The following is a 21,258-nucleotide window of genomic DNA, read 5'->3' on the forward strand; positions in this document are numbered from 1 at the left end:
CTACATTGTAGAATAATAGTGAAGACATCTAAACTATGAAATAACACATGGAATCATGTAGTTAGCAAAAAAGTGTTGAACAAATGAAAATATATTTTATATTCTTCAAAGTAGCCACCTTATTCCTTGATAATAGCGTTGTGACAACTTTGAAGAATCTAAAATATATTTTGATTTGTTTAACACTGTGGTTACTACATGATTCCATATATGTTATTTCATAGTTTTGATGTCTTCACTATTATTTTTATATATATATATATATATATATATATATATATATATATATATATATATATATATATGTATACACTGCATTCGGAAAGTATTCAGACCCCTTCAGTTTTTCCACATTTTGTTACGTTACAGCCTTATTTTAAAATGGTTTAATTCTATTTTTCCCTTATCAATCTATACACAATACCCCATAATGACAAAGCGAAAACAGGTTTTTAGAAAGGTTTGCAAATGAATACCATTTTTTAAAACTTTGAAATACCTTATTTACAGAGGTATTCAGACCCTTTGCTATGAGACTCGAAATTGAGCTCAGGTGCATCCTGTTTCCATTGATCATCCATGAGATGTTTCTATAACTTGATTGGAGTCCACCTGTGGTAAATCCAATTGAATGAATATGATTTGGAATGGCACACACCTGTCTATATAAGGTCCCACATTTGACAGTGCATGTTAGAGAAAAAACCAAGCCATGAGGTTGAAGGAATTATCCGTAGAGCTCCGCAACAGGATTGTATCGAGGCACATTTTTTAAATTTAACTAGGCAAGTCAGTTAAGAACAAATCCTTATTTACAATGACGGCCTACCCCGGCCAAACCCTAACCCAGACGACGCTGGGCCAATTGTGCACCACCCAATCACGGCCGGTTGTGATACAGCCTGTAATCGAACCAGGGTCGGGAGTGACCCCTCTAGCACTGACATGCAGTGCCTTCGACGGCTGCGCCACTCGGGATCCCAGATCTTGGGAAGGATACAAAAAAAGTTTTGCAGCATTGACGGTCCCCAAGAACACAGTGGCCTCCATCATTCTTAAATGGAAAAAGTTTGGAACCACCAAGACTCTTCCTAGAGCTGTCTGCACAGCTAAACTCCAGAGTTCCTCTGTGGAGATGGGAGAACCTTCCAGGGGGACAACCAATTCTGCAGCACTCCACCAATCAGGCCTTTATGGTAGAGTGGCCAGATGGAAGCCACTCCTCAGTAAAAGGCACATGACAGCCCGCTTGGGCTTGCCAAAAAGCACCTAAAGGACTTTCAGACCATGAGAAACAAGATTCTCTGGTCTGATGAAACCACCATTTAACTCTTTGGCCTGAATGCCAAGTGTCACATCTGAAGGAAACCTGGCACCATTCCTACAGTGAAGCATGGTGGTGGCAGCATCATGCTGTGGGGATGTTGTTCAGCGGCAGGGACTGGGAGACTAGTCAGGATCAAGGGAACAATGAACGGACCAAAGTACAGAAAGATCCTAGATGAAAACTTGCTCCAGAGTGCTCAGGACCTCAGACTGGGGTGAAGGTTCACCTTCCAACAGGACAACGACCCTAAGCACACAGCCAAGACAATGCTGGCGTGGCTTCGGGACAAGTCTCTGAATGTCCTTGAGTGACCCAGCCAGAGCCGGACTTAAACGCAATCGAACTTCTCTGGAGAGACCTGAAAATACAGTTGAAGTCGGAAGTTAACATACACCTTAGTCAAATACATTTAAAGTATTTTCACAATTCCTGACATTTAATCCTAGTAAAAATTCCCTCTCTTAGGTCAGTTAGGATCACCACTTTATTTTAAGAATGTGAAATGTCAGAATAATAGTTGAGTCATTTATTTCAGGTTTATTTTCTTTCATCACATTCCCAGTGGGTCAGAAGTTTACATGCTACCAAATACTAATTGAGTGTATTGCCTTTAAATTGTTTAACTTGGGTCAATTGTTTCGGGTAGCCTTCCACAAGCTTCCCACAATAAGTTGGGTGAATTTTGGCCCATTCCTCCTGACAGAGCTTGTGTAACTGAGTCAGGTTTGTAGGCCTCCTTGCTCGCACAAGCTTTTTCAGTTCTGCCCACAAATGTTCTATAGGATTGAGGTCAGGGCTTTGTGATGGCCACTCCAATACCTTGACTTTGTTGTCCTTAAGCCATTTTGCCATAACTTTGGAAGTATGCTTGGGGTCATTGTCCATTTGGAAGACCCATTTGCGACCAAGCTTTAACTTCCTGACTGATGTCTTGAGATGTTGCTTCAATATATCCACATAATCTTTCATCCTCATGAAGCCATCTATTTTGTGAAGTGTACTAGTCCCTCCTGCAGCAAAGCACCCCCACAACATGATGCTGCCACCTCCGTGGTTCAAGGTTGGGCTGGTGTTCTTCGGCTTGCAATCCTCCCCCTTTTTCCTCCAAACATAACGATGGTCATTATGGCCAAACACTTCTATTTTTGTTTCATCAGACCAGAGGACATTTCTCCAAAAAGTAAGATATTTGTCCCCATGTGCAGTTTCAAACTGTTTTCTGTCTTTTTTATGGCGGTTTTGGAGCAGTGGTTTCTTCCTAGCTGAGCAGCCTTTCAGGTTATGTCGATATTGGACTCGTTTTACTGTGGATTTAGTTACTTTTGTACCAGTTTCCTCCAGCATCTTCACAAGGTCCTTTGCTGTTGTTCTGGGATTGATTTGTACTTTTTGCACCAAAGTACGTTCATCTCTAGGAGACAGAATGCGTCTCCTTCCTGAGCGGTATGACGGCTTGCTCCCAAGGATGAACCAGACTTGTGGAGGTCTACAATTTTTTTCTGAGGTCTTTGCTGAATTCTTTTGATTTTTCCATGATGTCAAGCAAAGAGGCACTGGGTTTGAAGGTAGGCCTTGAAATACATCCACAGGTACACCTCCAATTGGCTCAAATTATGTCAATTAGAAGCTTCTAAAGCCATGAACATTTTCTGGAATATTCCAAGCTGTTTAAAGGCACAGTCAACTTAGTGTGTGTAAACTTCTGATCCACTGGAATTGTGATACAGTGAATGGTAAGTGAAATAATCTGTCTGTAAACAATTGTTGGGAAAATGACTTGTGTCATGCACAAAGTAGATGTCCTAACCGACTTGCCAAAACTATAGTTTGTTAACAAGAAATTTGTGGAGTTGTTGAAAAAACGAGTTTTAATTATTCCAACCTAAGTGTAAACTTCCGACTTCAACTGTAGCTGTGCAGCGATGCTCCCCATCCAACCTGACAGAGCTTGAGAGGATCTGCAGAGAGGAACGGGAGAAACTCCCCAAATACAGGTGTGCCAGGCTTGTAGAGTCATACCCAAGAAGACTTGAGGCTGTAATCGCTGCCAAAGGTGCTTCAACAATGTACTGAGTAAAGGGTCTGAATACTTATGTAAATGTGATATTTCAGATTCAGAGTTTATATAAATTTGCAAAAATTTTTAAAAAAGAAAGAAGTTTTTGCTTTGTCATTCTGGGGTATTGTGTGTAGAAACTATTTAATCCGTTTTAGAATAAGGTAACGTAACAAAATGTGGAAAAAGTCAAGCAGTCTGAATATTTTTCCAAATGTACTGTATATATATTTACAAAAAATGCATATGGGGGATTGGAAATGATGCAGACAATTACTTTGATGGAAGCTACAATCTATCTGCAATATTAAAGCTGATTGTGTTCGTAGCTTATGCCTTCCCATATCATAAGCCCACCACCACAATGGGGCACTCTGTTCACAATGTCTGCCATCTGCCCGGTGCAGTTGAAACCGGGATTCATCTGTGAAGAGCCAACTTCTTCAGCGTGCCAGTAGCCGTCAAAGTTGAGCATTGGCCCACCAAAGTCGGTTACGACACCGAGCATGCAGATGAGCTTCCCTGAGACTGTTTCTGACAGTTTGTGTGGAAATTCTTTGGTTGTGCAAACCCACAGTTTCATTCACTGTCCGGGTGGCTGGTCTCAGACTATCCTGCAGGTGAAGAACCCGGATGTGGAAGTCCTGGGCTAGGTTACACCTAGTCTGCGGTTGTGAGGCCAGTTGGATGATCTGCCAAAGTCTCTAAAACAACATTGGAGGTGGCTTATGGTAGAGAAATTAACATTAAATTCAATGGCATCAGCTCTGGTGGACATTCCTGCAGTCAGCATGCCAATTGCATGCTCCCTCAAAACTTGAGACATCTGTATTATTGTGTTGTGTGACAAAACTTCACATTTTAGAGTGGTCTATTACTATCCCCAGCACAAGGTGTAATAATCATGCTGTTTAATTAGCTTCTTAATATGCCACACCTGTCAGGTGGAGAAATGCTCACTAACAATGACTTAAACAAATTTGTGCACAAAATTTGAGAGAAATAAGCTTTTTGTGCGTATGGAAAAGTTTTGGGATCTTTTACTTCAGCTTATGAAACTTGGGACCAACACTTTACATGTTGCGTTTATATTTTTGTTCAGTATAAAATCCACCCCCCCAAAAAACGTTGGGGCACCAACATTTTAATGTTGGTCGGGACACCTGTTGCTGACCCCTGCCCTACAGCCAATAAATGTGTCTATCAACATGCACCATGGCGTATAAAAATGTGTACAAATGCATTTCGATGCAAATATATTCTCATTTCCCTTATTCTCCACTGGATGTTTCTTTCTTGATTTGTCCAGTTTTCTGTTCTCATTCCATATCTCTCTTTTCACCCTTTCCTCCCACAACTCATTCCTCCTCTCTCACCGTTTCTTATTTTCTATCCATTATTCCAATTACTCATCCTTCCAATCCTTTAACGCTAAGCTCCCTGTCATCACTGTTAAAGTCATACAGATAAACCCTTGTCTTTTGTGTATGGGTGTATGGATGAGTGTTTGGATAAACCATGTCACTTTGAAAAAGCCGGAAGATATCCTATACACAGCTGTTACATTCAGAGACTTCTGAGTGATTTTCTCTCAATGGGGTTCTATCTGACTGGATTAATCCAGGTGTGAAGGCTCCACTCGACTATTTACTGTACCCCAAACAGCTGGGTAAACAATCAACAGATGATTAGGAATCCTAAGAGAGAGGGGGGGGGGGGTTAGAGAAAAAGAGTGGAGGAGAGGTCAGTGACTCTGGCTGTTGAAGGGCTGTTAATGAGGGTTCAGTCCATGAGTCAGCACTTATGACTTCCAGGGGTTATAAATGACCGTAAGACTGACCTTAAATGACCGTAAGACTCACAGGGAGAGAATAGAATAGACACAGTGTCTCAGACCACTCTTAGGCCACTCTTAATTATTATCTTATTAACGCATGTCAACAACTCAAACAGTCATGGAGCCATAGATTCAGAGAGAGACATACCATGGTTTAGGCCTCACACTAGTGTTGGGCTCTCCACAACAGAACAGTGAGTTTTCTTTATCTTACTTAGCAAGAAGCATATGAAAGGTTGTATCAGTTTGTTAGGAGCATTTTCCCTTTGTTCTAAGCATCCATGAGTGTCTGTGGGTATTGATTTGCACCTGGTGCAGATCATATCTTTCCCATACATCTCTGACACATTGTCTTATAGCGCCTCTCAATGTTTATCTATTTTTAATAAGGTCTCTCTCTCTCTCTCTCTCTCTCTTGTTCCCTGAACAGATAGAACTAGAAGGCCTTGAGAGGGAGGGTGGAACTGAGACACAATCTGCATCTTATCATTCTGCTGCAATGTTTGGGCTATAGGCATGATGAGGGCTTGGGGAGATATGGCATTTGTGTGTGTGTCACACCCTGACCATAGTTTGCTTTGTTATGTTTCTATGTTTTGGTTGGTCAGGGTGTGATCTGAGTGGGCATTCTATGTTGGATGTCTTGTTTGTCTATTTCTATGTCTGGCCTGATATGGTTCTCAATCAGAGGCAGGTGTTAGTCATTGTCTCTGATTGGGAACCATATTTAGGTAGCCTGGGTTTCAAAGTGTGTTTGTGGGTGATTGTTCCTGTCTCTGTGTTTTGCACCAGATAGGGCTGTTTTTGGTTTTCCACGTTTATTGTTTTTGTTAGTTTATTCATGTCTAGTGTCTTTATTAAAGAACATGAATAACCACCACGCTGCGTTTTGGTCCGCCTCTCCTTCACCACAAGGGAACCTTTACAGTGTGTGTGTGTTTGTCCACTGTGTCCAACATTGTCCCTCAGGGCTGACAGCAGCAGCTGCTGTGTGTGGTTGAGTCAAAGTTATAGAAGCTGATGAGAGAGCCAGACAGCTCACACACACACACACACACACACACACACACACACACACACACACACACAAATACAGACTTATTCACGCACACAAACACCAGTGAAACACCTTACACAGACCAATAAAGGACCACGCTCCCTCCAACACAGATAGACAAACATAAACAGACACTTGTGAAACAGATCCTCATTTGACTCACAAGTTCGCCCCCCAACACACACACACACACACACACAGTCATACAGCCAGATGGCTGGCCAAACATACAAACACAAGCGTAAGCAAATTGCAGTGCGGATGCTATATTTACCCTTACACTCTCAGGCAAATGTTTACACTGCCAAAACTGAGTAAGCCACACACTGTTAGCAGCCAAATATGAATAACCACATGCTAAATGTGACAATGACTTCACACTCCACCTAACACGTTATCAAATTAACTTATCTTCCCATTAACTATTCAGCTTCACCATGCTGCAGAGAGAGAGAGGTCATTTGACTGGCAAGAATATACTGAATTGATTTCCACTTTTTCCAAGTAAATTGTGTTACAAACATTTGGGACATGTATTATACACACACACACACACACACACACACACACACACACACACACACACACACACACACACACACACACACACACACACACACACACACACACACACACACACACACACACACACACACACACACACACACACACACACAGGGAGAGAGCAGTGGTTCATGTGTCTGATCTCCTTAGGCCTCAGATGGGAGCATCACACCTTTTGTCATCACACCTTTTGTGTGTGTTTGTGTGCGTGATTAAGTGTGTGCGTGTGTGACTGAGCTGTCTGGCTCACTCTCACAGGCCTGACAACTGCTACTGTCAGCCCTGAGGGACAACGTTGGACACAGTGGACAAACACACACACACTAATGCCATATCTCCCCATGCCCTCATCATGCCTATAGCCCAAACATTGCAGCAGAATGATAAGATGCAGGTTGTGTCTCAGTTCCGCCCTCCCTCTCAAGGCCTTCTAGTTCTATCTGTTCAGGGAATGAGAGAGAGCAAGAGAGAGAGAGAGGGAGAGAGGGAAAGAGGGAGAGAGAGGTGGAGAAATAGGAGACATACAGAGAGAGAGAGGGGAGGTGGAGAGAGAGAAGGAGACATACAGAGAGAGAGAGAGAGAGAAGGTGGAGAGAGAGACCAATGCCATATCTGCCCTCATCATGCCTATAGCCCAAACATTGCAGCAGAATGATAAGATGCAGGTTGTCTCAGTTCCGCCCTCCCTCTCAAGGCCTTCTAGTTCTATCTGTTCAGGGAATGAGAAAGAGAGAGAGAGAGAGAGAGAGAGAGAGAGAGAGAGAGAGAGAGAGAGACCTTATTAAAATAGATAAACATTGAGAGGCGGTATAAGACAATGTGTCAGAGATGTATGGGAAAGATATGATCTGCACCAGGTGCAAATCAATACCCACAGACACTTCAACCATCTCAACCTCACAGATAGAGCGAGAGCGCTGGTGCCTTTGTACAATCAGTGGATCTCATTATGAGTCTATGGAAGCTTAGAACAAAGGGAAAAGGCTCTTAACAAACTGATACAACCTTTCATATGCTTCTTGCTAAGTAAGATAATGAAAACTCACTGTTCTGTTGTGGAGAGCCCAACACTAGTGTGAGGCCTAAACCATGGTATGTCTCTCTCTGAATCTATGGCTCCATGACTGTTTGAGTTGTTGACATGCGTTAATAAGATAATAATTAAGAGTGGCCTAAGAGTGGTCTGGGACACTGTGTCTATTCTATTCTCTCCCTGTGAGTCTTACGGTCATTTAAGGTCAGTCTTACGGTCATTTATAACCCCTGGAAGTCATAAGCGCTGACTCATGGACTGAACCCTCATTAACAGCCCTTCAACAGCCAGAGTCACTGACCTCTCCTCCACTCTTTTTCTCTTTCCCTCTCTCTCCCCCCACCTATAAACAGGTAAACACACAAGCATTAAAATGCACAACCTTCACCCAAAATGTAGACGTTCATCACACTGAAATGCACAACTAGCAATTTGTTATTTTTACATTGATTCACTAACTGTACACATCAATCTTGATGTGACATGTCTCGTGAATCATAATGTCTGGGGTCCTTGCTTACTTCTCTGTACTGTACATGTTTAGAATATATGAATAATACTTCTCTGTACTGTACATGTTTAGAATATATGAATAATACTTCTCTGTACTGTACATGTTTAGAATATATGAATAATACTTCTCTGTACTGTACATGTTTAGAATATATGAATAATACTTCTCTGTACTGTACATGTTTAGAATATATGAATAATACTTCTCTGTACTGTACATGTTTAGAATAGATTTAGGAGCGATAGAGGAGTGTGTGCTAACCATGTGTGGCTGGGAGTCAGTGGAGAATGCTTCCAGCATGTGTGACAGAGTGATTTGGGTTTTGGTGTTGGCATGGGCCACACTGGATTGTCCAAAACAGCAGATTAAATGTGGATTATAGCCGTGCTCCCACCCCGATCGCTGACTGTTGCTCTCTTCCCAGCTCACACCTCATGACCTTCCCAAACCCAGCACTCTACTCTGATGTCTGTGTTGCCATGACGATACCAGTCCTATAGCACACCTATACTGTTACCAGTTGATTACTGTGGAGTGGAGGTCTCTGGGACTCTGTAAAGGACTGCCGTGAGACTGTGAGTGTACTTGGAGCTACTCGTGTGGTAAATATGGATTAATCACGGCTGTGCTGTGTATAATTAAATCATCAGTACAAAATGAAGCTCCAGTCACTCTAGTGCCCTTGTGTGTCCATCGAGAGAGGACACCACTGTGCCATGACCCCAGTCTGTCTCTCAGTACTGATCAGCTGCACAGGGATAGTGTGTTTGTTTTCAGGCCAGTAGTAGGACCTAATGAGAAGTAGATAGTGGGTACTGTCTCGCGTCAGAGGTCTACAAATGAGATTTACATCCGTACGGCATAGACTGTAGACCTATATAGACACACAAAAAACACAGACACGGATCATTACCTTCTACCCATCTACACACACATACAATACTGGCTCTATATCTGTCACACCAAACCACACAAAAACCCACACCCAGTGACACACACACACACACACACACACACACTTAGCACTGAGCAGTGTGTACTGGCTCTGCCACGGAGGGTGTGTTCCGGTCTTGAGGGCTATCCTGGACCTCCTCCATCTCTGTCACATTCCAGTCGGTGACAGAAGGAGCAGAGGGGAGCTGCTCCCCTGCCAACAGAGTGCCATCCTCACTCACACACACGCAAACACACACAAGCCAACAGATACGCAAAGACACACCCAAGTAAACAGATACGCAAAGACACTCACACACACAGCTGTTGCTGAGCATTAGAAAGCTGATTGTGTCTGTAATGTCTGACATTCCTGTGTTCTTCCCGTGGTCTCTAAAGTGGGTGGATTGGTAATGGACAGCCCAGTAATAATTATATCAGACTATTTGCATCATGTATTTTGTGTGTATGCTTGACTGGGTATGTGGCTGTGTATTAATATAAGTGTGTCTGTGCTGATGGTGATGTTTTATATACAGTACGTGTGTAAGCATGTGTGTACGATTTCATACACTGCATGTGTGTATATGTATGGACGTGTGAGTGTGTGTGTGTGTGTGTGTGTGTGTGTGTGTGTGTGTGTGTGTGTGTATGTGTGTGTGTGGGGATGTGTATGTGTGTGTGGGTGTGTGTGTGTGGGGGGGCGTGTGTGTGTGTGTGTGTGTGGGGGGCGTGTGCGTGTGTGGACGTGTGGGGACGTGTGTGAGCAGCTGAGGAAATAGGCTACATTCTCTGGGGAGAGTCAATACAGTATTGGCTAAACGGACAAGATTCTGACCTCACCTGAAGCAAGACGTACTGTAGCTGTGGGCAAGGTGCCAAATGGCCTGCTGTCAAGTCAACCAGGCCCTATTGATGCTCAACCTTGTTAGCCTGACACAAGACAGACATGGGGAAGCGAGGGAAATACTTTATAGAGAGAGTTAAAGGGATGAGACCAGGTAAAGCAGCAGCAGAAGCCAGGGAAAGAGGGAGCCCTTTAAGAGGATTACACAGCAGTATCATGGGGAACGCTTAAATCATAGGGCAAACAAGCCAGCTTTGACTCTTCACAGCTTCTTTTGTATGGATCGCTTTTTCAGCCATCACCTACTGAAAAGGACTTGAATACTTTCTAATAACATGACCTAGCCAATTTATTTATTTAACCTTTATTTAACTAGGCAAGTCAGTTAAGAACAAATTCTTATTTACAATGACGGCCTACCCCGGCCAAACCCAGACGACGCTGGGCCAATTGCGCGCCGCCCTATGGGACTCTCAATCACGGCCGGATGTGATACAGCCTGGATTCAAACCAGGGCCTGTAGTGACGCCTCTTGCACTGAGATGCAGTGCCTTAGACCGCTGCGCCACTCGGGAGCCTATGCATTGGACAAGACAGATGGAACACATACACTTCTCGTGTCTTTTTATATTAGTATATATCGGTCGTGTTCGTGGTTATCAATAAGATTCCATCACAGATCAACCATGTCTGCACCATTCTACACAACAGGTTGTGAGAGATGTTCTCACCTGGGTGTGGAATGATTGTTGTCTGGCTTCCATCCACTGATGACAGTTCCAGTTTGATTTGGTAGCATTGTTATTGCTGGTGTTTTTTTTTCTCTCCGCTTGCTGGGTAGTTAAGTTGCCTTTCTTCACTTTAGCTGGTCCTTGGCTCAAATCAGAGCTCATGAGCACCTCTCGTTTTTCTTCCCATCGGCTGTTGCCATGGTAACTGGCAGAGGAAGTTGGGTGCGAGGCGAGAGAGGAGGGGAGGGAGGGGATTTGTGGGTAAAGGCACCAGGTAGCCCCCCCCCTCCTTCCTCTCGTACCCACTTTCCTCAATCAACATATTATCTCCAGGGGTTACTGTTGAAACACTGTTGAATCGGTAAGTCACACTTAGGGAAGAGCGACATTCATGACCGTACGGTATAACAGGGGCTGTTCTTCCTCCATAACAACAATGGTACAGCGGCATCACTTCAAATGGCATCTCTGTATTTCTTTTTTAGCAGGCAAACAATGCAAGCTGCTCAGTGGTTTGTGCGCAGACAGTTGTGACAACGCTTCACTCCGAAAAATAATGTATAATTCCACATGTTGGTGCACACTGTTAGTTACTGATCACTGCAGATACAAATAAACCTCCCCCTGGCTTTTGTCCTCAAATTTGAGAGAGAAACCGTGATCAAATTAAAAGAAGCAGTTTGGGTTCTGGGCATAATGTTTTGATGTAATCACTGGGGATTTGATGAAAACACAGACAGGGTGTTCATTTAACGACAAACAAATGCAGGCTGTTGAGGGGGAGGACCGGAGGACAACTCAGATCGTTTTGGACGTTTTTGCAAGATTCACAAAGGAGATTTCCTTTTAATGTTAAACAGGGTCTGCCGACAATGGTAGCAAAAATGGTTCCCAAAAAAAAGGGAAATAGTCTCTATTTGGAGCTGATTCTGTTGTAGTGCCAGGCAGAGGTGGGGAGGGAAAGAGAGGGGGGTTAGGAGGGAGTGGGATGGTAGGAGCAGGAGCACAGAAAGACAGGGAGAAAAGACAGAAAGAGAGATAGTGAGGGAAAAAGAGGAGAAGAAGCAGGTGGGGGTTATGGGCATAGATAATCTAAAGCTATTCGATGGCATTAAACAAACTACTAGGCCTAATGCAAGAATCCTCCATTGGCCCTGGTGCAGATTAAGGTTGTGGGGTTGCCTGTGGAAGCCATTATATAATTCATTCTCCCTGATGAGATTTTGTTCTCTCATGGCATTTTTTTATTCAAGGAAATCTCTAGCTTCTGCATTTTTTTGTGACTTTTAATCTCTGTCTGTAACTAATTTGACAGTAACTTGATGTTTTTCCTCTGTACCGTATCATACCTTTTTCACATCCTGTGACTGATACAGTGCGCTAGCTGGCACAATGCTCTAGAACTGCTACAGTGAATACTCAGCCCTAAACTGGCGCCAAGGGGAAAAGCATTTCATTTTTTCTCTACTGCGTTTCCATCCGGCACATCAGATGACAGGTGGGCGGATTGAGAGCATGTCTTCTTTAAATATTAATAATCATTTATTTCCAGGCACATTTTTTTTTTTTTACCTCTGCAGTCTCTGTCTATGATGAGAGGTAGGCCTACATGTGAGTAGCGGCTGACTTTGGGTCAGATGAAATATGCCCCTTGAAACCACAGCTGTGGCATGTGCAGGCTAGTAAAACCGCTCCGATTGGTAGGTTACCAATTCACCCACATCAGCCGAACCGCATCCAACTATTTGGCAACTAAGGTGACAATCCCACTTTGTTCTATTGTCATCACTTCATAAAAGTTGTCACAATATTGTTAATGAGTTCCAGGACCAATGGATTGGTATTGTCAGACGCAGGTGGGTAAATCTGTGCCCGCGGAGTAAAAATGATCATTTATAATACAGGTTCAATTCGAGTGTGAATTGCTCTGAACTCTTCGAGAGCTGCAGGCTACGCCACACAAAAGGCTTGCGTTAAAAATGCCTGCTGTGTTTGTATGAAAAATGAATGAGAAGAGAGCTTTGAGTGAGAGTGTCTGAGTTCCATTGACAGTGAAAAAGGAGGGTGCCTCTGAAGCCCACACGCATAATGAAATCGTAGCCCTACGCTATACAAAAGCAGCGCACACGCGCTTGTATACATACGTCTCAACATGTCACATTAAGCACACCGCTGAAAAATCACAGTGAATTGCTTCACACCCCCAATACCACAGTAATCTCTCTCTCCCCCCGCTGTCACACGCACAGAAATAGCATGTAAACCACCGACGAGGTGCATAGTGTCATCGGTTGCTAAGGGGAAAGGAAAAATGGGAAGACAGAGATTGTGTGTTACAAAATTAATTACAGCAAGATCCACTTTAGCAGGGACTGGGATGAGGGTTACGTGTTAAATGAGCCTGATGCTAAAATTAGACCATGAAGCAGAGAGATGTGTCATGTCCCTGTTTTAAATGACTGTTGCGCTGGAGATAAAATGACTGGAAGTCGCACAGAAAAAATATTCACGTAATAATTGTTATTTCTCTAATATACAGTGCATTCGGAAAGTATGCAGACACCTTGACTTTTCCACATTTTGTTACGTTACAGCCTCATTGTAAAATGTATTACACTCTTACCCCCCTCCCCACAACACTTTTGGATATTGTATTTTAAGTTGGTTTAACAGTATTTCATACATGCTGTGCTTACTTCCTGTACACAAAAGGTGAATGATGGTGGGAGAACAAAGTGCAGTGTTCTGGGAAGTCTGGTTTGATGTGCTTTAGGATATGGGTTGAACTTGAATAGGAAGAGTGAAGTAGAGGTTATAGACAACTATAAGCATTCGTAAAGTATTCAGTCCCCTTGACTTTTTCCACATTTTGTTACTTTACAGCCTTATTCTAAAATTGATTAAATAATTGTTGTTCTACATCAATATACCTGTTTTTTCTTTGTCGTTATGGGGTATAGTGTGTAGATTGATGAGGAGGGGGGAAAAAACGATTTAATCCAATTTAGAATAAGGCTGTAACGTAACAAAATGTGGAAAGAGTAAACAGGGCTGAATACTTTCTGAATGCTCTGTAGATATTGTGCTCAGCAGATGAATGTGCTCCAGATGAATCCCTTGTTCTACCTCATCTAAAGGAACAGTGACATCCTTACCTATCACTCACTACTCATAATTCCCACAACTTCACATCTCTTATCCAAGTTCTCTCTCTCTCACTCTCTGTCTCTGTCGCTCTCTGTCTCTCTGTGTGTGCCTCTTTCATACAGGATTCTTCTGACCGTGGTGGTGATCTTTCGGATCCTGATCGTGGCCATCGTTGGCGAGACGGTGTACGAGGACGAGCAGACCATGTTCATCTGCAACACCCTGCAGCCGGGCTGCAACCAGGCCTGCTACGACAAGGCCTTCCCCATCTCCCACATCCGCTACTGGGTCTTCCAGATCATTCTGGTGTGTACGCCCAGCCTGTGCTTCATCACCTACTCTGTGCACCAGTCGGCCAAGCAGCGTGACAGACGCTACTCCTTCCTCTACCCGCTGCTGGAGCGTTCGGATTACGGGCAAAGTGGCACCAGGAAGCTTCGTAACATCAACGGCATCCTGGTGCACCACGGCGACGCTGGCGGGAAGGACGAGCATGACTGCATGGAGGTCAAGGAGATCCCCAATGTGCCGCGGGGGCTCACACATGGCAAGAAGTCCAAGCAGCGCCAGCAGGAGGGCATCTCGCGCTTCTACATTATCCAGGTGGTGTTCCGTAACGCACTGGAGATCGGCTTTCTGGTGGGACAGTACTTCCTATACGGCTTCAGCGTGCCGGGCATCTTCGAGTGCGACCGCTACCCCTGCGTGAAGGAGGTGGAGTGCTACGTGTCGCGGCCCACCGAGAAGACGGTCTTCCTGGTCTTCATGTTCGCCGTGAGCGGCATCTGTGTGCTGCTCAACCTGGCAGAGCTCAACCACCTGGGCTGGAAGAAGATCAAGGCAGCCATCCGGGGCGTGCAGGCCCGCCGCAAGTCCATCTGCGAGATCCGCAAGAAGGACATGACCCACATGTCGCAGCCCCCCAACATGGGCAGGACCCAGTCCAGCGAATCCGCCTACGTCTGATGGAGACAGGGCTATACTCTGGGTAAGTGAGGGGGCAGGGTAGGGAACGAGTGGGGCGACCACTCCATTCCACTCTCTCTTTTTAGAGTTGTAATGGAAAGAGGAGGAGGGGGACGTGAAAAAAAGCTGCCAAGGAATATTTGCTGTATTTTTTATTTATTATGAGACCAGCTGCACCTGTTCTTGTCACCTTGTCATGTGATTTTGTTTTATTGGGACGTTCCCAAAGTGCTGTACGGAAGTCTTCAAGGAGAGGCTTCTGGCTGTTGTAGGGTTTCCGGGCAAGATGCGGTGGGGTGGAGAAGGGGACCGAAGGGTAGGCTATGTCATGATGCTGTTCTGGCTTATGTCATCCATGATGAAGAGAGTAGGAGGGGTCGTGAGGAGGGGTCGTTAACTGAGAAGGAGCGGAAGAGCTGTCGCAACGATGATCCGACTCTCCACAAGCAGCACACACGGTGTCGACTCTCTAGCCCCTCTTTGCTGGTGTGGAGAGAGAATGATGTTCCTCTCAAGCTAGTCTCCAGAGATGACGATGACGGAGAGAGCCAGTGTTCGGGATTCCTGGAGCAGGTGCCAGAAGAAACTGCTGTTTACATTTTGTCTCCTGGCAAACAATTATTAACACAAACACCATGAAGGAATATTGAAAACATTTTTCCTCTACTTCTCCAATGCTGGCACCTGCACCGTTGAGACTGAGGGTGGATGACAGTAATGTCTTCTCCTCTTTCTCCTTGGTGTAAACTTTAGAGATAAACCCAAGGAGGTCACGCATAAACGACACCTCCACAGTCACAAACCGTTCCCCTCCACACCAACACCCCCCACCAACATCTCTCCAGCATTCCAATGTGTTGCGTGTGTTTGTGACTGACTGAAATAAAGATAGAAATAAAATGAGAGCGAGAAATAGGTAATAAGAGAGAGTAAAAGAGGAATCTTCTCCTTGCAATCTCTATGGTGAAGGACCAGATCATTGTATTACTAATTTATATGTTTATGATATCATTATTATGAGCTGATTTATTCTGTTCGTGACAAAGTTGGTACCGTCCTTTGGATTTACTTCTTGTTTGAAAGTTCCTGCATAGTATTTCCTCTTTTAGGTGAGAGAGTATGTCAAAATAGATGTATTTGTCTTTATGGAGGGAGGGGAGGCCAAAAAAACATGGTTGGGTTTTATGAGGTTACTTTGTTCTTGTTCATTTCAAAGCATTTTGCCTCCGATCGATGGAACTGAATTCGTGTCTGAGAGGAGGATTGCAAGAGGTATTTGAAAAAGGCATGTACACAAGCAGTGCTTCTAAAAGGAACTAAGTGTTGTCATGAATGGTGCTCCTGACAGAGAACAATGTTCATCTACTGGTTTGTGCTGCATCTCTCTCATATGTGGTGATCAGCAGGCATGCCTTTAAGAGACTGAGGAAAGTACCAAGGACAATAAGCGCTGCACCATGATCCTTGAAGACAGACGGGAGAGAGAAAGGAACTCTCGTTGGGAAAAGCTCTGTAGCACCAGCAATAAAAGCCCAACACACTCGCTCAACGCCACTGAACACAGGGTTCAGCTTTTCTACAATAGTGGTACGCTCTAAAAGGGATCCCACATTTACAGCACAATGGCCTTTGACCCTGCAGTGAGGCCAGACATGGGAGGTGGAGGTGAGGGGGGTCCTTGTTGTGGATATATTGAGGGAGTGGTTTGTACACTGAGCAGTAGTAGTGTCCATGGCGATGAAATAATAATAAGGCCAAACATGACCGGCGAGGTGCTTCACCATACTGTACACTGTGCCTGAGTGTGTGTGCTTGCATGCGTGTGTGCTCCTTGGTTTATGTCCCATCCAGAGACAGAATCCCCATCAGCATGGTTCTGCTTGAATGGAAATGCTTTGGCCGGAACATTCTCCTTGTGTTCTACCCCACGATCATATGGGAACCCTGTAATGGGGGTCACCCCAAGCACTGCCAAGGGACACACAGCCTGGAGTGTGTAATCTCTGAAACACTCTGTAGGGAGCAGGAGAGAGAAGAGGGAGAGGGGGGAGTTGCTGGTAGACATTGACATCAACACTACGTGTTCTTTTGGCACTTGCGTCTGGTACACTGTAAAACAGAGTAGACAGCCCAGGTTGGAGATGTTTGAGTTTACAGTGACACCGACTGGGCCCGGGCCAAACTAACTCCAGCCGAGAGGGGAGGACAGGGAGGAACAGTCCCAGCATGCATTTCACACCACTCAAAATGTATATGACGCAAGCCAAGCAGAGAAAACAGACATGATAGGGGAAATATGGATGCCACTACCAGTGGAATATGGAAAGCCAGAAAGCCTTTAGTTGCACATTTGTTTGAAAAGAACAGGAAATGAACAATGTCCTAAACAGAACGACAGAAAGCCATGACATCGCTCAGACAGAGCCAAGGCCTCTAAAAACAAAGGCCTTGCCTTTGTCTAGTCTAGTCATTCAATTACAGAGGATTTACAACCAAGTTTATGGAGATAGAATGGTTCAGAACTGTCCCCATGTAAGATGGCTGACAAATTGTTCCCTTCTAGAGCTTTGGGGCTCTATGAAATCAGCCTCTAGTGTTGTATCTCTATGTATGAGTCCAGCTATCCATGCTCCTCCTCTCTATCCTCACTGAGCACACTACTGACGTGGTGGTATAGTCTTATTGAGGTGTGACTGGTGAAGTGGCCAACGAAGACTCTTTATTCATTCAGGCTCGTCTGTGATTCACCCTCTGATACCAGTCGGTAATCTCTAGTATAGAATTAGTCCCCTTCTTCAGAGCTCGTTGAATGTCCGTGGGATTGGATGTGGCGGAGCCTTGTTCTCAGAAGACCGCTGAGAGGGTGTAATAATAGGAGGTTAAGGCCGGGCTTTCTTTAAATGATCCTGGGCCCTTGTCTTTAAGAAATGGCTTGGTAAGGTTGGTCTGAAGTATAGTATGGATATACAGGACTCTCCCCACTGCTCTCCTGTCTGGTCTCATTGAGGGGTATATAACAGGGTTGGGATGAGGACACGTCCCAAAGTGAACACTTCACAGGGTTCTAGCGGTCCAATGGTCTCTCCAGTCTATATGTGAAAATTATGCAATTTTCTTTTTTTGATTTGTTTCCTTTTTTTCCTGACTTGTGGATTCATTTTATTGTCTGTTGCTCTTTTTTTTGTACAGTGATGTAATTGAAAGACAAATTGGAAAAAGTCTTTTTTTTCCCTATGTAAAGAACAAAACATTTGAAATGTGCAAACTGGGACGGTGTGTTGAAATGTAATGCACTAGTATTGTATCCCTCCCTTGCCAAAGTGATATGCAAATTACATGGGCTTTCAAATGTATTCTTTTTTAAGGCATGTACAATGGCTAGAATAAGCATGTTTCTACCTGTTTTTTAAAAACTCTCTTAAAAAAAGAAGAGGTTTTTTTAGTCGTTGTCCAAGCTTTTGAGATAAAACGTGTATTAAGTCTTGATGTCAGGAATCTCTAATTTCCAACTCTTTTACAAGTCAGTACCAACTGTCATTTCTAAACAGAGTAGCGTAGGGTTCAGCCCTGCTGTTTTTTACCACCATTTTGAGATACTTTGAATTACCTGCTATAAAATATTTAAAATAACAACACTTAAGATGTGAATACTCTGAATTATACTTTTGTGTACTGTAAGACAAATGTTTCAGGGTAAATAAACACTACATTGACAAAATAGAGGAAACAACAATCCAGAGTAATGTAAATGAATTACGATCTAATTAATTAGCTCTGATGAATGAATCAGTGAAGCCCTACGACACAGTAACATTATGGGGACTGTGTAGCCCTCTGCTTCAGGTCAACACATTGAGGGCTACTGCACATCATACAAACAGTCTCAGGAATTATGCACTTCTAAATGATTAGCAATCTTTTAAAACTAGGTTTTTATTCATATTTCTACAATTAATTCAACAAAACTTTTCTAAACGTTATCAGACAACACCTGCATCCTTTCTTAAAACAGGAAACAGCATATAGCTCAAACGGGCATATAAAGTATTGTCAATCAGTACACACATTAGTATTGTTACATAACTTCTTGTATCCAAGCCTCAACCAGCCCTCTAGCCTGAAACATTGGTGCTAATCTACCCTCACCCTGTGATGCATTGAATCAGTGACGTAATTTACCAGGCAAGTTCAGATAACTATTTCCTAGGAGATGGAAGCAAGGACCTCTCAAGCAAGGACAGACAACTCTTCCAATTGGCAGGAACGGACACCATCTGTGGTGGCAGAGAGCAAAGCCTGGAAGTTGTGACACTTTTAAATACCTGCTGTACTGTCACTCTAGCGCACTACTTCCACCAGCGCCTCCTGTCCTAACCTCACATGTAGGGCTGCATCAAACCAGTGGCATGGGGGGTGTGGAGAGGTAACAGACCCAGGGTAAAGTCATCAGGTCTGGCACCGCCCACTCTGGAGACAAAGGGACCCGTCTAAACATTTTAACGAGACCGGCTGTGTTGAAGGTTTTATAAACAAGGGCTTTATAGTTTCAGCACAGAGAGTGTCTTGGTCTCCTTCATCCCCCTTCGCCATAGAAACATAACATACCGCTATCCCAATATTTATCTCCCTAAGAGGACGTGGTGTCTGTTGCTCAAGGACTTAATCAAACCTTTATCCTTGTGCCAATGGGTGATACGCGGTGCCGTCAACTTCACTAGCCTGAAAGACGAACACATCGGAACTCTAGCTCAGGAATATCTACACAAGGCAACAGCGAACATGACGTCCCCCCACGAATGATGATACTTGTTTACATTCCTTTAGCATCCCACTCTCCACTCTGAGAGTCGGAGCCATGATGAAGCCAACTCTGTCTTGTTATGTGAAGGACATGACACCCACTGGTCCGAGGCTTCGACGTGCTATAAGTGCACTCGATGCATTGTGCTGATGTAGTCGACAAACAGCCACATCGAGCTGGATTAGGCATATTTATTTAGTTTATGGGGGCAATTTCCAACCCTTTAATCTCAATAGTGATGAGGTCATTTCATTCAACCGAGAGCTACTAGATCTAGTGAGGACGGGGCTAAGGCTGTGAGGTTTTTCAGAAGGGAAGCTTTAGTGTGGGGAAAACGCCTACTAGTTCGTATAGCCTACGTGTACCGCAGCAGTCCCCTCACCTGACACAGTGGCCCTATGTGTCATAAAGTAGCATAGTTAGCGAGCTAGAGTCAAACGATTTTTTAAAAAGCTATTGATTCTTGATCAACAACACCGCTGCACTGTAAAATGAATTTAGGCTTCCTTACAGGAGTGGTTGTTACGGTTCCGGCATAAAAAATCATTTCAAGAACGCGTTCGGGTACGAGAGTGGGTCGAGGACGAGGTAATGTCTATATTTGGCTCGGTTGCAACCACAGGGTACTAAAATGACTGAACGTCAGGTATGTGTGTCCTTAAAGGAGCAGAAAGGGAGACGTATAAGCTGTAGAAGAACATCTAATTGTTTCATCATAGCTCTGTATATCTCCAACATCTACATGGATTTAAAAAAATTAAATATGCCAAGAAATAAAATAAAAACCACTTGTTTGTGATTTTTAATGGAAAATCTGTTGTTTTGACTGCAGATTTAATTTTATATCCAACTGACCTTATTTGAAGGCTTCTTGACCATTGTTTCTGACTTGTGTACTTGTATGTGAAGACTGAATAAAACCTTGAATGTTGCACACGCTGAGCTTGACCTTATGGTGATTGATAGTGTGCAGCCCCTATCTGAAGGGATGTTGGTGTCAAAATGTCAAAACAATGTTCTGCATGTGTTGGTGTGTGTGAGAGACAGAGAGAGAGAGAGAGATGGGATACTGAGATGTCAGAATGTCCAGGTGAATGGAATCGAAAAAACTAAAGCATAATATTATCACATGACACATCAACATGTGCTGCTGGTGAAATGGTAAAGCTGACCAAAAACAATAACAATTCCAAATCGTTGCTCGCACTTATGGCATCCGTGATAATAGCGAGGGAAAGGGAGGAGAGAATGCTGTGTGTGTTTGCGGGGCAAGGTTATTATAGGGAACTAAAACAAAAACGAATCATAGCAAACTAAATTCATTTAAATAATTAACAAACACGTTTGGAAAAACTAAAACTATACTGAAACTATTATCTTTGACTCCAAAACAAACTTAAAATCAATAAAAAGCACATGAATTATGTTCAGTTTGAGTGTTTTTC

The 21,258-nt window shown here is 43.7% G+C and overlaps 1 protein-coding gene across 1 annotated transcript in view; it reads left to right on the plus strand.

Annotated features, from left to right (window-relative positions):
- The window catches only part of LOC112266865 (gap junction delta-2 protein), a 32,200-nt gene extending 11,445 nt beyond the window's left edge, over positions 1 to 20,755 (plus strand). Inside the window, exon 2 of the mRNA XM_024444752.2 lies at positions 14,169 to 20,755. Within this exon, the coding sequence (XP_024300520.1) occupies positions 14,169 to 15,012 (844 nt within the window). The 3' untranslated portion in view covers positions 15,013 to 20,755. The remainder of the gene's footprint in view (positions 1 to 14,168) is intronic.
- The last annotated feature ends 503 nt before the right edge of the window (positions 20,756 to 21,258 follow it).

This window comes from Oncorhynchus tshawytscha, linkage group LG14, assembly GCF_018296145.1.
Source record: "Oncorhynchus tshawytscha isolate Ot180627B linkage group LG14, Otsh_v2.0, whole genome shotgun sequence".
NCBI classification, from domain to species: Eukaryota; Metazoa; Chordata; class Actinopteri; order Salmoniformes; family Salmonidae; genus Oncorhynchus; species Oncorhynchus tshawytscha.